Source organism: Panthera tigris, chromosome B3 (assembly GCF_018350195.1).
Source record: "Panthera tigris isolate Pti1 chromosome B3, P.tigris_Pti1_mat1.1, whole genome shotgun sequence".
NCBI classification, from domain to species: domain Eukaryota; kingdom Metazoa; phylum Chordata; class Mammalia; order Carnivora; family Felidae; genus Panthera; species Panthera tigris.
Genome location: NC_056665.1, coordinates 11,743,422 through 11,757,334, shown reverse-complemented (window position 1 = coordinate 11,757,334; position 13,913 = coordinate 11,743,422). Strand labels below are relative to the sequence as shown.

Below are 13,913 nucleotides of genomic sequence, written 5' to 3'. Positions count from 1 at the left end.
GGATAAAGAATTACCTGCCTCCTAAAGGGGCTTTAGGATTAAATGAAATAAATAAAACGTAAACTCCGAAGCACAGGGCCGGCGCAATAGTGAGCCTGACCGTGATTGCTTCCACGCAGGGGTCCCGGGCTCCCCGGGGTGGGGTTGGCGCGGGGGGGGGGGGGAGGGATGAAGCCGCCGGTGAGCGGGGCACAGCCCGCACCGGGGCCCGGGTGGCCTGCTCCGCCCACGTGGGGCCGCGGCCCGTCGAATGACTCCGTGCAACGTGTTGGTGGCAGCGGCGGCGGCTGCGGCTCGGGCTCTTCCGGGCGCCGCAGCTTCCTGCCGAGCACCGCGCAGCCGCCTCCGCCGCGGAAGCCCCGGGTGCAGGCCTCGGCGCCGGTGCGGGACCGGGGCTCCGCCGCGCGCGCGCCCCGCGGGGCCCGGCGCCGCCCGACCGCACGATGCGCGCCGCGCCGCCGCCCGCGCCGCTCCTGCCGCTGCTGCTGCTGCTGCTCGCGCTCCTGGCCGCGCCCGCCGCCCGCGCCCGCAGAGCCGAGTCCGCCCCGGCGCCGCAGCCCCAAGCCGAGCGCCAGCCGCGGCCGTCGCCCGGCCCGGGGCCCGGCAACGCCACCCGGACGGGGTCTGGGGCCGCGGCGGCGGCGGCGGGCGGCGGCGGCGGCAGCTCCAACAGCAGCGGCGACGCCCTGGTGACCCGCATCTCCAGCCTGCTCCGCGACCTGCCCACCCTGAAGGCGGCCGTGATAGTGGCGTGCGCCTTCACCGCGCTGCTCATCGCCTGCCTGCTGCTGCGCGTCTTCAGGTGGGTCCGCACGCTCTCTGTCGTTCCCCCGCGGGCCAACCTGCCCCGCCAACCTGCTGTCACCGCGCGCCCGCCACCCCCGCGCGCACGGCTGCTCCGGGCGCGCGGCTCCGCTCGGGGCCTCGGTGCGCTCCAGCCAGCCCAGCCGAGCGTCTCCGGCCCTACCAGGCGGGCGTGCGCTCTGCCGACCGCCCCGCACCCCCCAAACGTTTTATAAATTTTCTCCCCCCTTTAACGATAGCTGTCGTGAATACTGGATTCCTTTGAACTCTCTGCTAGCGCTTAAGCTAACAGTAGCGCTCCAATTCTGGTAATTAATTCAGTATTTATTTTTACACGGAATTTATTTTTACACCCATTTCACAGATGGGGGAAAAAACCTCCAGAAAAGCGGGGTAGTTTATCCAAGTAAACTCAGTGGTGGAGGTAGAATTTGAGCCCAAGTCCGTCTGCCTTCAACTTTACCCATCTTGCTGTTCTTTCCTTTTTTTGCTTCGAACGTTCCCCAGTGCCCCACCTGCCCTTTTCCTTTTCCTTCCTTGTGCTACCAAAAACAACAACAACAGCAACAACAAAAGCATCGAGGATGGAATGCGCCCGGGGCGTGTGTTGGAGGTGACTTTGCACCAGGAATTGGAGCTGGGCACCAGGGTGGGTGCTTGGCGACCCTTGGTGGTCTGAGGGACTGTTGGGGGATACAAATGGCTCTCCTGTGCTCCTGTCTGACGGGGCTGCCCCAGTGAAGACTTACTAGGGCGTGAGGGTCTGGGGGAGGCTTTTGTAGGTTGCTCAAGTTCAGGGGGAAAGTGTATGGGAAATAAGGAAGGAGGACCCTGGGTCCTTGGAGCAGAGATGGAGAAGACCACAGCGAATGCAAGGGGGACATTTTCTCTGAATGCCTGGGAAATCCTGTTTTTGCAGGAAATGATGCAAATGTGTCCTGTTGCTCAGACGGGCCACCTGGAAATCTGGGTGTGTGTGTGTGTGAGTTATTCCGTGCCCACCCCACTCCCCTTGAAGTGTACACAGTATGCTTTGCTGTTTGATCAGCTGTTGGAGGGTTGGGGCCAGGGGCCCTCCTCTGGGGGCTCCTTGGGGCTCTCCTCGGGGGAGCATTTTCAGCACAGGAATGGAAACCAGACCTGGAAAGGCAGGGTCGGGCTGTCTGTTGAGGTTTGCTGTTGGTGCTGTGCAACTCTGTGTCCAAGTGTTTCCTTGCTGGTCTGTAGGATTAAATGCCAGTGGTCCTGAGAAAATGGAGAAAGGGGAATAGTGTTCCCACATCCACCCCCCCCTCTGTCCCCTGCCCTGGTCCCGGCCATGTTGTTCCTCACTGTGCTGGTCCCCTTGATGTACTTTGGTCATTGAATTGCCCCTCTTCACCCCATCCTTTCCACTGCCTTCGCTCCTCTGCTCGCAAACTTCGGTGGCTCCCTGTACTGCTACCTGGGTGTGGCCTTCAGGGCTCTTACAGACTGGCCCCAGCCCATCCTGTGGCCATCAGCCAGCCCTTCTGAGCTTCTCTCCATCCCTTGCTCATTTCCTTATGCTCCATGGTTGGCCTGTGCCTTCCCACTGCTGGGCCAGCTCCTGTGGCACACCTTCCAGGTCTGCATCAAGCTCCCATGCCCCTTCCTCTGAGTAGTTTTCTGGACATTCGAGTGAGGTCCACTTCCTTTTCTGGCTTCCCCCAGCGCTAGCCTTGCGCATCCTCCGTACAAGCCTTCTTGCGCAGGGCTGGGTGGCTGGGTTTGCTGTCAAGCTCCCATTCTGAGCAGACAGGCCTGGGAGACAGGGATGTCCAGTCCCCCCTCGTATCTCAGTGCCGGATGCTGGCCTGGCATCCAGCGGATGCACCAGAGTCCTTCACGGACTCCCTGATGGTTCAGCTGGAGTGAGCTGTTGATGCCTAGACTGGCTCTGAGCACAGAGGTTTGAAACATTTTGCTCAAAATAGGCCTCTGAGCCTACAAGGCAGTGTGCTTTTTAAGAAGGCATTTGAACTATTTTGCTAGTCTGCTCCTTATTACCAAGGGGTGGGGGAGAAAGGCAGTCAGCATGTGGCCAGATGTGAGCTGCCTGTTGCTCAGGCCTCGTCTGCTTGTTTGCTTCGTGTAGGAGGAAGGTTCTGATTTTATAGAAGCTGGTCATATATGACTTGCCTCTTCGTCCATGGAAGGTGTCTTTCTTGGGGTGAGTTTGCAGGTGGACCACTGGCATCCCGGTTTCTGATGCCGACAGGAGCTTAAAGCATTTTACAGCTGGGAAGGGCCTTAGTGGTACACAGTCCCCATGTGGTCCTTTGCAGAGGAGAAAGTCACATTCCAGGGAGTAGAGTGAGTTGCCCACTAGATTCTAGAATGTGCTATAAATCTGTGGCTGAGGCAGCGCCAGCGCCCCATCTTGCTCGTGGTCTATACCGTGAGCTTTCCTCCTCTCCACAGCCCTTGGCAGGCTCGGTTCGTCGGGCCTCCCCGACCACCTGCTGTCCCGGCCGGGTGTCATGCTTTATGTGTTCCCTCTCTCAGATCCTTAGCGTGTAGTCACTGAGTCCTGGCCATTCCACCCTTCGAGTGACCCTGAGGCTATCTCGCCTGGGCCCACATCCCTTCTTCCCCCATGGAGGCTTCTCCACCTGCCAGTACTTCTCCTTCTCCTTCTCCTTCTCCTTCTCCTTCTCCTTCTCCTTCTCCTTCTCCTTCTCCTTCTCCTTCTCCTTCTCCTTCTCCTTCTTCTTTTTTTAATGTTTATTTTTGAGAGAGAGAATGAGAGAGAGAGACAGAGCAAGCGGGGTAAGGGCAGAGAGAGGGGGACAAAGGAGTTCTGTGCTGACAGCAGACAGCTCGATGTGGGGATTGAACTCACCAACTGTGAGGTTATGACCTGAGCTTCATGACCTGAAGTCTAACGCTTAACCGACTGAGCCACCCAGACTCCCCTTCCTGCCAGCACTTCTGCTGGGCTTGCCTCCCTACCTTGTCTCTAAGTCACAGCAGTAGCCTTCACACTGGTGCCCCTGCTGCCAGCCTTGTCCCCGCCCCGTCCATCCTCCCTCTCTGGTCTTGTCCTTCCTCTGCCCACCTGCTCCCCCCACCCCCAAACAAGCTCCTTAGGCTGCAGACTATGTTGGCTCTTCATGAACAGGGCTCTGCCTCTCTCTCGAGTCCCTGTGTCAGCTCTGCCCACCGCTCCAGCCCCGCGGGGCTCCCAGAGGTTCTCCAGAGGTGCCACGTGGCCTGGGACCTGCCTGCCTTGCTCCGCTCTGACCCTCTGCCTGGAGCCCCCTCTGCCACCGAGACTACACGGCCAGCTCATGGCTCTTTGCCCTCCTCTGTTGCCTCCTCTGAGAAACCTCCTCCAGTAGGGCCCTCCAGGGCTCCCTGAGCACCTCTGGAGTTTGGAAATTCCTACGTGGAGTCGAGACAGTCACTGAACGTGTCCCTCTGCTTTCCAGCCTGGGGACTCCCAAGAGCAAGGCTGGCCCTTGATCGTCTGTGCCTCTCTGGCACCAGGTAGCCTCCAAGCACAAAGCTGGCATCTAATGAAGATGTTGTTAGCAAATGAATGTTGAACTCCTCTAAGTATTTTATATTACTGCTGTTTCTCAAAATGTCCTCTGTGCCCAGATGCCTGGCTCATGCCAGAAGCCTGCGAGGTAGGAATATATTTGGATGGAGACTCTCCATTTCCTTAACAACGCAGACAAGGGAGGAAGAGTATAGTCAGGGTATTGCTTACCAAGCAGCAATGCTAGCCCCTTTGTGTGTTTTCCCTGAAGGAGCCACCTGGCCAGACAGCAGGAAAAATGTGGAGTCAAGGAAACTGTTAAAATGGAAAGCACAGAGGGGCACCTGGGTGGCTCAGTCTATTAAGCATCTGACTTCAGCTCAGGTCATGATCTCGTGGTTCGTGAGTTCTAGCCCTGCCTCGGGCTCTGTGCTGACAGCTCAGAGCCCGGAGCCTGCTTTGGATTCTGTGTCTCCCTCTCTCTCTGCCCCTCCTCTGCTTACTTATGCTGTCTCTCAAAAATGAATAAACATTAAAAAAATTTAAAAAAAGAAAAGGAAAGCACAGAATGTATATTGTAGTGAAATATATAGATACCTTTAATGAAGCAATTCCATTCCCAGGGTACACGCGTTTTTCACTGTGATCCATTTTTCTTCCAATTTTATTAATTAGAAGAAGCAGCAAAGGTCCATGGGCAGGAAGGTTCAGAGCAGTTCTGTTTGGTAGTAAAAGGATTTAAATAACCTCAGTATTTAACAACTGGGTCTTGGTTAAATAACTTATGGAACATGTGGAATACGGTACAGCTGTTAAAAATGATGGCATTGATCTAACAGCTATTATCAAGTGGGACGGGTTACAAAATAGTATGGATAGTACGATGGCATTTAAATCATAAATTATATACATACAATGAGTATGCAAAGAAATCTGTGTGTGTGCACATTTCTGGATGTGGGTGATTATTATTTTTCAGGTTATGTTTTTATATAACCTGAAAAATAAAAATTTTTACATGCTCTGAGTTTCCTTACAACAGACATATGTTCTTTTCAGCTGTCCCTTGTCTGTGCACTCAGCTCGTTGCTGTGGCTTGGGACATGTCTTCTCGGGGACCTGTGTGGGGGCACCTGGGGTGTACATGTGGGGTTTCTGGGCCCCAGGGTGACTCATACATGATTCTCTGGAGTATGTACCGGTTTGCCCTTCCTCCTGTAGTGCCTGAGGGTTCTGCGATCCTGTCGAGTATTAGTACCATTTGGCTTTCTCACTGTTCCAATTAGGTGGGTGTCATTGGAATCTCATTGGTTTGTTTTGCATTTTTCCATTTTCTACTGAGGTTGAACAGCTCCCTCTTCCCGGACTTATGAATCGAGCCGATCCTGCCATCTGCAGAATCATTGACACCTTGTTCATGTGTTTGAATCATTAAGCAACACTGTTTTAAGAGGAGACAAAATTGGAAGGAGAGAAAGGCAGTGTGGATGCAGGGTACCTTCACTCTGTGTGTGTGTGTGTGTGTGTGTGTGTGTGTGTCCACACGTTCTGCCCAGCTGGTAGTGGGGCTGCCTCCCCAGGTCTCTTACTTGATCTGTTTCTGAGAGCTAGAAGAGAAGCAACAAGGAGGCTGTCTAGGAAGTAGAAAACGGCAATTCCTCTAACTTTTGGATGTTTGGAAATATCTGGTGGGTTGCATGGAGCCAGGGATAACACAACTTAAGCCAGTATTGTGCCCCACATGCTCTCTCAGGTCTGACATTTACCCTTTGCAATCTGGGAGGAATCCGGCTCTCCTCTCCGGTGTCTTATGACCGGGGTGGAGACGAGGCAGAGAAACTACCACCTCAGCCACGACTTTCCTCTCCTCATGGGGATCCTTTCCCCATCTTGGCGAGTCTCCGAGCTCCACTGCCCAGGCCACATTTCTCCCAGATCTCTGCTGGCTGCATTCCCAGCCATTTCTTATTTCAAAAGCTTTGCAAAATCCTCTTATGTTGGAAGGAGGGTTTTGGTGCTTCCTGGAGGACGGGGGAGGAAGATGAATCCTCGGTGGTCTGACACTGCCTGGCTGTCACATTTGCCACAGTGGCAGAGGTGCATGCCGCCACGTCCTGAAGACGTTGGGACCCCAGAAGCTCCGTGAATTTACTAACCCAGGTAGGGGTGCCTGGGTGGCTTAGTCGGTTGAGGGTCCAACTTCAGCTCACGTCATGATCTCACAGTTCGTGGGTTCAAGCCTCGCATCAGGCTCTGTGCTGGCAGCTGGGAGCCTGGAGCCTGCTTCGGATTCTGTGTCCCGCCCCCCCCCCGCCCCTCCCCCCCCCCCTGCCGCAATCACACACTCTCTCTCAAAAATAAATAAACATTAAAAAATTAAAAAAAAAATCTAACCCAGGTCTTTGAAAAGGAATGAAGACTTTTCTGCTTACCCCAGATTCCCCAAATTTCCCATCGTCTGTGTATTTACATTTATAATAAGAACAAATGTTATTTAAGAGAAAACATAACAGCTTCATACTTTTGGGATTTGGGGAAACTTAACCGTTCTGACATGTTTTTAGTTATTGCTCGTTAGCGTAGGAATATTCTTTTAATAAACTGGGGCTGTAGGCAGAGCATGGTTAGAAAGTTAAGCCCCTTTTTATGACTTTGAGAGAGATCATGCAGTTTGTTTTGCATCAGGTAATTTTTGATTGTTTGACCAAAGTTTTTGAATTGGGGGGAAAAGCTATAGAAGTGAAACATATTTATCCTAACTTAATCTTAATTTTTTACTGGATTTTCTGTTTCCTTTTCAGTTTCATTGTGATAAAATCGACATACAGCACTGTAAGCTGAGGGTATACAGCCGAATGGTTTGGATTACGTATATCGTGAAATGATTAGCACAATAAGTTTACTTACTATCTATCACCTCACACAGATACCAAACCAAAAAAAAAAGAAAAAAAAGGTTTTTGTTTTCTTCTTTATGACGAGAACTTTTGGGATCTGCTTGCTTAGCCATTCTCAGATGCACTGTACCACAGTGTAAGCCACGGTCATCATCAGGTTAACATTATACCTTCCAGAACTTGTCTTCTAACTGGAAGTTTGCATCCTTGGGCCATTTTCATCCAATCCCCCGCTCCCCCCTTCTCCCGTTTAATTTTATATACCACAGTGAAGAAAGAGTGTTAAATAATACAGCAAAAATTCAGATTAAATTTTTTTAAATGTTTATTTTTGAGAGAGAGACACACACACACACACACACACACACACAGATAGTGTGAGCGGGGGAGGAGCAGAGAGAGAGGGAGACACAGAATCTGAAGCAGGCTCCAGGCTCTGAGCTGTCAGCACAGAGCCTGATGCAGGGCTTGAACCCATGAACCGTGAGATCATGAGCTGAGCTGAAGTCTGGCACTTAACCATCTGAGCCACCCAGGTGCCCCTGGAGATATTTTTGATTGTCATGACTTGGGGAGAGGGATGCTAGTGTCCTGTGGTATTTCGAGTCCAAGGATGTCCCAGAATCCTCCTATAGCACAGGACAGCCCCTTAACAAAGGATAGCCTGAGACTTCGGTAGTGCTGAGGTTCCCTGACAGTCTGGGCTGGGAGGCTGTTGGTCACCTCACGTGAGCGGTTTACTGGGCCTTTCTGGGCATTCACTGGAGTACACGCCTCCAAGGCCTGTGGGGATATTTAGAATGACATCAAGTCGACCAAGTCCCTGGCTCCCCTTTCAATAGCAAAGTATCCTCTTGTATTTAAAAATCCGATTCTGAAAACAGATGTAATTTATATCCAAACTTTTGGTCCTGCTTCTGCCTGTCAATGAGGACACAGCCATATGGCCAAAGTCATCAGGCAGGTGCATCTGCCTCTGAGAGCCTCTTTCGGATGTAATTGGTGACTCTAACGTGCGTGAGCCTCCCTGGACACACAAGACCCTGAGTGGAGGAAGTGTCTCATGGCTGCTTATCCAATGTGTCTGTGAGGACTGGGCACCTGCCAATGATTTCTTCTCTCGAATCCGAAAGGGAGAAAAATCCCTCTTTAATTTAACCCTGAGCCCTTTGCCTTGTATAACTTTACCTATAAACTTTCATGCGCACGTATGCATTGGTTGGGGGGGTGGGCTTTGCAAACTCAGGTCCCTCCTGACACCTGAGGCACGTCCAGGGGTGGGGTCTCCAGTGTTAATGTCTGTGTAGCACCCTCCTCGCTTTAAGCAGAGGACGCTTGAGGGGTTGAGCTGGTATTTTAGTTTTATGGCTGATGCTTTGGTGCTATTTGCAGAGGTAATTTCTGCAACCATGCATTTGGAATCATGTTGTCATGGTTTCACTTAAAAAAATCCATACTTAATCTAAGGGTGATCTGCCAGGAGCCCAGACTTTATTTTCCTCAGGGTGCAGGGGACAGGAAATCCACGTTTATTGCCAGGTGTGGCGCAGGGGAGAGGCTGTGGCAACAGAGAGCTCCCTTGACCTCCCTCCCTTCATATGGATGAGAAAACTGAGGGCCACAAGAGGGGAGGGTTTATTGAGGTCATCCAGTGAGTCTGTAGGAAGAACAGAACTTAAGTGCAAGGAGTTCTGATGCTCAGCTTGGTCCTTTCTGGGGCTCCAATCTGTGGTGGGCTGGGTTTTGGTCTGGTCCCGCTGTGTCTCAGCATATTCGGCCAAGGACCCAGGAGAAACCATGGTTGAATGGATGGAGCATTCTTCTTCCCAGTGTATTTACGAGGCCCACTGTCAGCATAGGGGGGACTGTGCTGTCCAAGGAGCTTCTAGTGCAATCCAGGAGATAGGCTGATGCCCCTGGAGGATTCTACTGGGTAGAGAAGAAAGAATGCAGTTCAACGGAGGAATGATATAACAAAAGCCACACTCACAAGCAAAAGCATACACTGCAGAAGGTTGGCCCCAGGGGCTTTGGCCCCAGACCGAACGGTCTGGGAAGGCAAGTGGGGAGGAAGAGGATTTTGCCTTGGGGGGGGGGGGTGTGAGAAAACGATCACTTGGAAATCATGATGATGACAATAATAGTAGCAACTAATATCCATGAAGCCCTCACTGTGTGCCAGGCTCTGTGCTAAACGTTTTCTGTGTTTCCTCATTTCTCCGATCGGTGTGCGGCCGGAGCGCCCAGTTTCCAGATGAGTAAATCAAGGCACAGAGTGATGTAGTCTTGCTCACGGCCATGCCGCTGGTGAAGGGCTGGGATCTGACTTCCGAGCCAGGGTTCTCTGCCCTTCCCTTCTCGAAGCCGGATTTTGGAAGACACCAATTCTAGCTGGAGGATTTGGGGAATTGTAGTGGGTGGGAGAATCGTATGGAGTGAAATAAAGTGCTGCTTTAATGCTGACCCATGCTAGGTGCTTAGTAAGTATTTGCTGAGTGACTGAGTGAATAGCGATGTGGCTACAGTGGGGACTCAGGATGGTTGTGGAGACCTGTGGAAGGGGCTGGAAGGACCAGTAGGGAGGGCTGGAGGTCTGAGCCTATGAAGAGGAAGAGGGGGAGGAGAGTGTCAGGAGGCCCTGAAGGACCTGGAGAAAGGGGTCACGGCGGGGTCAGGCAGGGGAGAAGGGGAGAAAGCAGATGATGCAGGGGCACCTGGGTGGCTCAGTCGGTTAAGCATTTGACTCTTGATTTCCGGCTCAGGTCATGGTCTCACGGTTTGTGGGTTTGAACCCTGTGTCGGGCTTTGCACTGTGTCAGTGTGGAGCCTGCTTGGAACTCTCTTTCCCTCTCTCTCTGCCCCTACCCTACTTGCACACACACACACACACACACACTCTTTCTCTCAAATAAATAAACTTGAAAAAAAAAAAAGAAGAAAGTGCTGTATAGGTGACACTTGCTCACAGAAATTCCATCCCACACACCTGGACATCTGGGCTGAGCTTCTGTGAGAAGTGACTGCCCCTGAAGTGAGGTGCGGGTGGCAAGGAGTGACGTTCCCACGCCTCCCCTACCACGTGGCAGGGACAAGCGGGTGCTGAAAGGGTCACTCATGACATGTGTCCCAAAGCACAGTGACTTCAGAGTTTCCAGGCTGTAGTTGGGTCCGCTGGGTCCATCAAAAGAGTCCCTCTCCGTCATCTCGCCACTGCCCTTGAAACCCATGGAGCCGCCCCTGGAGGCTGCCTGCGTCGCGTTTATGCCTCGCCTCCCTCACCTGGTACCTCGTATAAAAACAAGGCGGACCTAGGGGCACCTGGGTGGCTCAGTCGGCTAAGCAACTGACTTCGGCTCAGGTCATGATCTCACGGCTCATGGGTTCGAGCCCCGCATTGGGCTCTGTGCTGACAGCTCAGAGCCTGGAGCCTGCTTCGGATTCTGTGTCTCCCGCTCTCTCTGTTCCTCCCCTGCTCGTTCTCTGTCTCTTTCTGTCTCTCAAAAATAAATAAACGTTAAAAAAAAATTAAAAAAAACAAGGCGGACCCAACCCTTTGCAAACACACCTGGCAGCTGGAGGAACAGGTCTTGCTTGGTGCGTCGGCTGTTGCCATACCACACGTGACTCCCCCAACTGGTTAAAGCCTGGGGTGTGCTTATTTTTTGTCTTGGAAGAATGAAAGTTGGAGACAGTCCCCAGGGAGCGACAGACAAACAAGTGTGGAGAGCAGACGGAGGCCAGAAGCTGTGGTGTTACGAAGAAAAGCCCTAAGGCTTGTGATCAAGCTCTTTGGGGTCCTGTGGCCCGTTTTGTATGATCCGTGTTTATATGAACTGTACGCACCCCCAGGGCACAACGCGCATTGTGTGCCGGATGTAGGCATTGGGCTCCGTCAGAAATGACACCACTTCCGTGAACCCCAGGGGATGGTGCCCAAGAGGGAGGGAGGGAGGCAGCTAGGTTGTGTGAATAACAACTGAACTGCTGGGGAGCAGCTATGAGGAAGGCCTTGGTTGAACATGCGAGTCATTCCATCTTTCTGGGCTCATGATTTTTTCGTTGAGTTGTTGAGTATCACTCCTGCTTGGCATCCATGACCATGGCCAGGAACTAGAGGTTGCAAACTGATGGTCCGCAGATACGTTTTTTGTTTTGTTTTGTTTCGTTTTGATCTGCGCGGTGTTTTTGACAACTGAGATGGTTGAGGACACTTACAAATTGGAAGTCTTCATGTGAGAATCGAGGTCTGCTTTTCTCGACAGACGAGAATCCCTGGAAACATAGAGCCTCTGTTCCAGGTGGCAGTCGCGGGTAGGCGCTGGGTCGCAGCCATCGCTCTCGGCCGGGGCTGTGAACACCTTGCGTCTCTGAGTCAGAGAGCGTCGGTCGCCGTTTGTCATCCCGTTCGTTCCGATGTTCGTGTCGCACCAGGCCTGCTTCACTGGTTTCCTGTGCCTGCGGGGCTCTGTGGCATTTGCGTTTTTGACGCGGTGCTTTGAGTCACTGCACTTGACCGGGAGCCGGGGGCCGGAGCCGAGGAGCCCTGGCATGGTGGGGAGGGTGCAGCCCAAGGACAGAGAAAGGCGTGGAGGTGCTTGCTTCTGGGTGCATCTGGAAGGCTCTCGAACACCAGTGTTCAGGAGGGCCTGACTGGAGCCATGGTAGAGCTGGGCCGCTGGAGACCTTGAAGCTCACACTGTGCCGGAGGAGAAGCTTTGTCTCATGGACCTGACCATCAGTCCCCAGGTGCCCACCCAGAGCTTAGCACGATGAGGTTCCTGTTGGAGCTTAGCGTGTTTACCTCCTTCAGTGGCTTGTTTCAACTGCTTAAAAGGAAGGTTTTGGGTGGGGTGCAGGGGCCGGGCCCGAGGAAGGAGGGTTGTACTTAGGAATTGTATCCTGGCCACCGGCCTTGGTGAGCAGTGGCGCTGGCCTTGCCTCCTGAGCTGGGGACTAATCCTAGACCTATTCTCTAGGGACAGCACTGTTGTTCCTTCCTGCAGGGAAGCTTGAAGGTGGGTTTTGGAATTGGGTTCTTTCTTCAGATTTACTTAGTTTTCTTTTTTTTTAAATTTTTTAAAAATGTTTTTATTTATTTTTGAGAGAGAGAGAGCACATGTACGTGCGCGAGCGGGGGAGGGGCAGAGACAGAGGGAGACACAGAATCCGAAGCAGGTTCCAGGCTCTGAGCTGTCAGCACAGACCCGGACGTGGGGCTTGAACTCGTGAACTGCAAGATCAAGACCTGAGCCAAAGTTGGAGGCTTAATCACCTGAGCCACCCAGGCACCCTTAGTTTTCTTTTTTTTTAATTAAAAAAAAAAAAATATATATATATATATATATTTATTTATTTGAGAGAGAAAGAAGGGGAGAGGGGCAGAGAGAATCTTCCTGATGCAGAACTTGATCCCATGACCCTGGAATCATGACCTGAACCGAAATCAAGAGTCAGACGCTCAACTGACTGAGCCACCTAGGCACCCCGAGTTTACTTAATTTTCTAGGGAAGCCTCAGTAGTTATGTCTTACGCTCTGAGGTTGGAGGTGCAGGGTCAAGGTCAGAGGGAAAAATGGGAAACGCCCCTGACCCCAGAGCAGAAGCCCCACCAGGCATTAAGGCTGTGTGGCATCTCAGCCAGCTCCCAGCAGCTTCTTGGTTCTGTGTCCCCCACCCCATTTCGTTCTTATTTTCTTTATTAATTTTTTTTGTTTTTAAATATTTTATTTTTATTGAGGGAGAGAGGGTGCAGGTGGGCGAGGGTGGAGAGAGAGAGAGAGAATCCTACGATGGCCGGGGAGGGGGAGTAGAGAGAGAGGGAGGGAGGGAGGGAGAGAGGGAGAGAGAAGTGGAGTTCACCCAAAGTGGGCTTGAGCTCACCTGAGGCAGGGCTCGTGCTCACTCCACGTGGGACTTGAAACCATGAACCGTGAGATCATGACCTGAGCCAAAGTCGGATGCTCAACAGCTGAGCCACCCAGGGGCCCCTGTTAATTTTTCTCAATGTCAGAGGTGACATGCTCTTTGTGACAAGTAGTGTGGTTTCTGCAGCAAGCTGGTCCTCGAGCTACAGACCTACTTTAATGGGCTTAAAAATGAAATCAGCCAGGGTGGAGGAAAGGTTCGGTTGCTGGGTTTGGCTCCTAAAGTCCCCAGATGAGGGGAGGCGACATGAGGCCTCTGGGCGGAGCAGAGGGGCCCCTGGGCCAGCTCCAAGGGGAGAGCAGGCCTGATGCATTTAAAGTATTTTTTTAATTACTGACTTTGAATTTTACTTCCTCGTTTGTTTCTTTTAAAAATAGATCGTATGTTCACATGGTTCAAAATTCCTGAGGAGCCAAAGAATATATTGTGAATGTCCTTCTTACCTCTTGTCCCCTCAGCCACCACACTTTCTTCTCTGCTTGCCATCAATTTCCTGTGTCTCTTTCCCGAGAGGTTTTAAAAGTAGAGAAATGAGTGTAACGTATGTACAGACACATATAAATAAATACATATCTTTCCCTATTTTTTTTTTTCAACTTTTTTTTTTTTTTATTTTTTATTTTTATTTTTGGGACAGAGAGAGACAGAGCATGAACGGGGGAGGGGCAAAGAGAGAGGGAGACACAGAATCGGAAACAGGCTCCAGGCTCCGAGCCATCAGCCCAGAGCCTGACGCGGGGCTCGAACTCACGGACCGCGCGAGATCATGACCTGGCTGAAGT

General features: G+C 52.1%; 1 protein-coding gene across 1 annotated transcript in view; it reads left to right on the top strand.

Annotated features, from left to right (window-relative positions):
• Positions 1–443: 443 nt before the first annotated feature.
• FAM174B (family with sequence similarity 174 member B) overlaps positions 444–13,913 on the top strand; it is a 33,578-nt gene continuing 20,108 nt past the window's right edge. The window contains exon 1 of the mRNA XM_042988129.1: positions 444–802. Within this exon, the coding sequence (XP_042844063.1) occupies positions 444–802 (359 nt within the window). The remainder of the gene's footprint in view (positions 803–13,913) is intronic.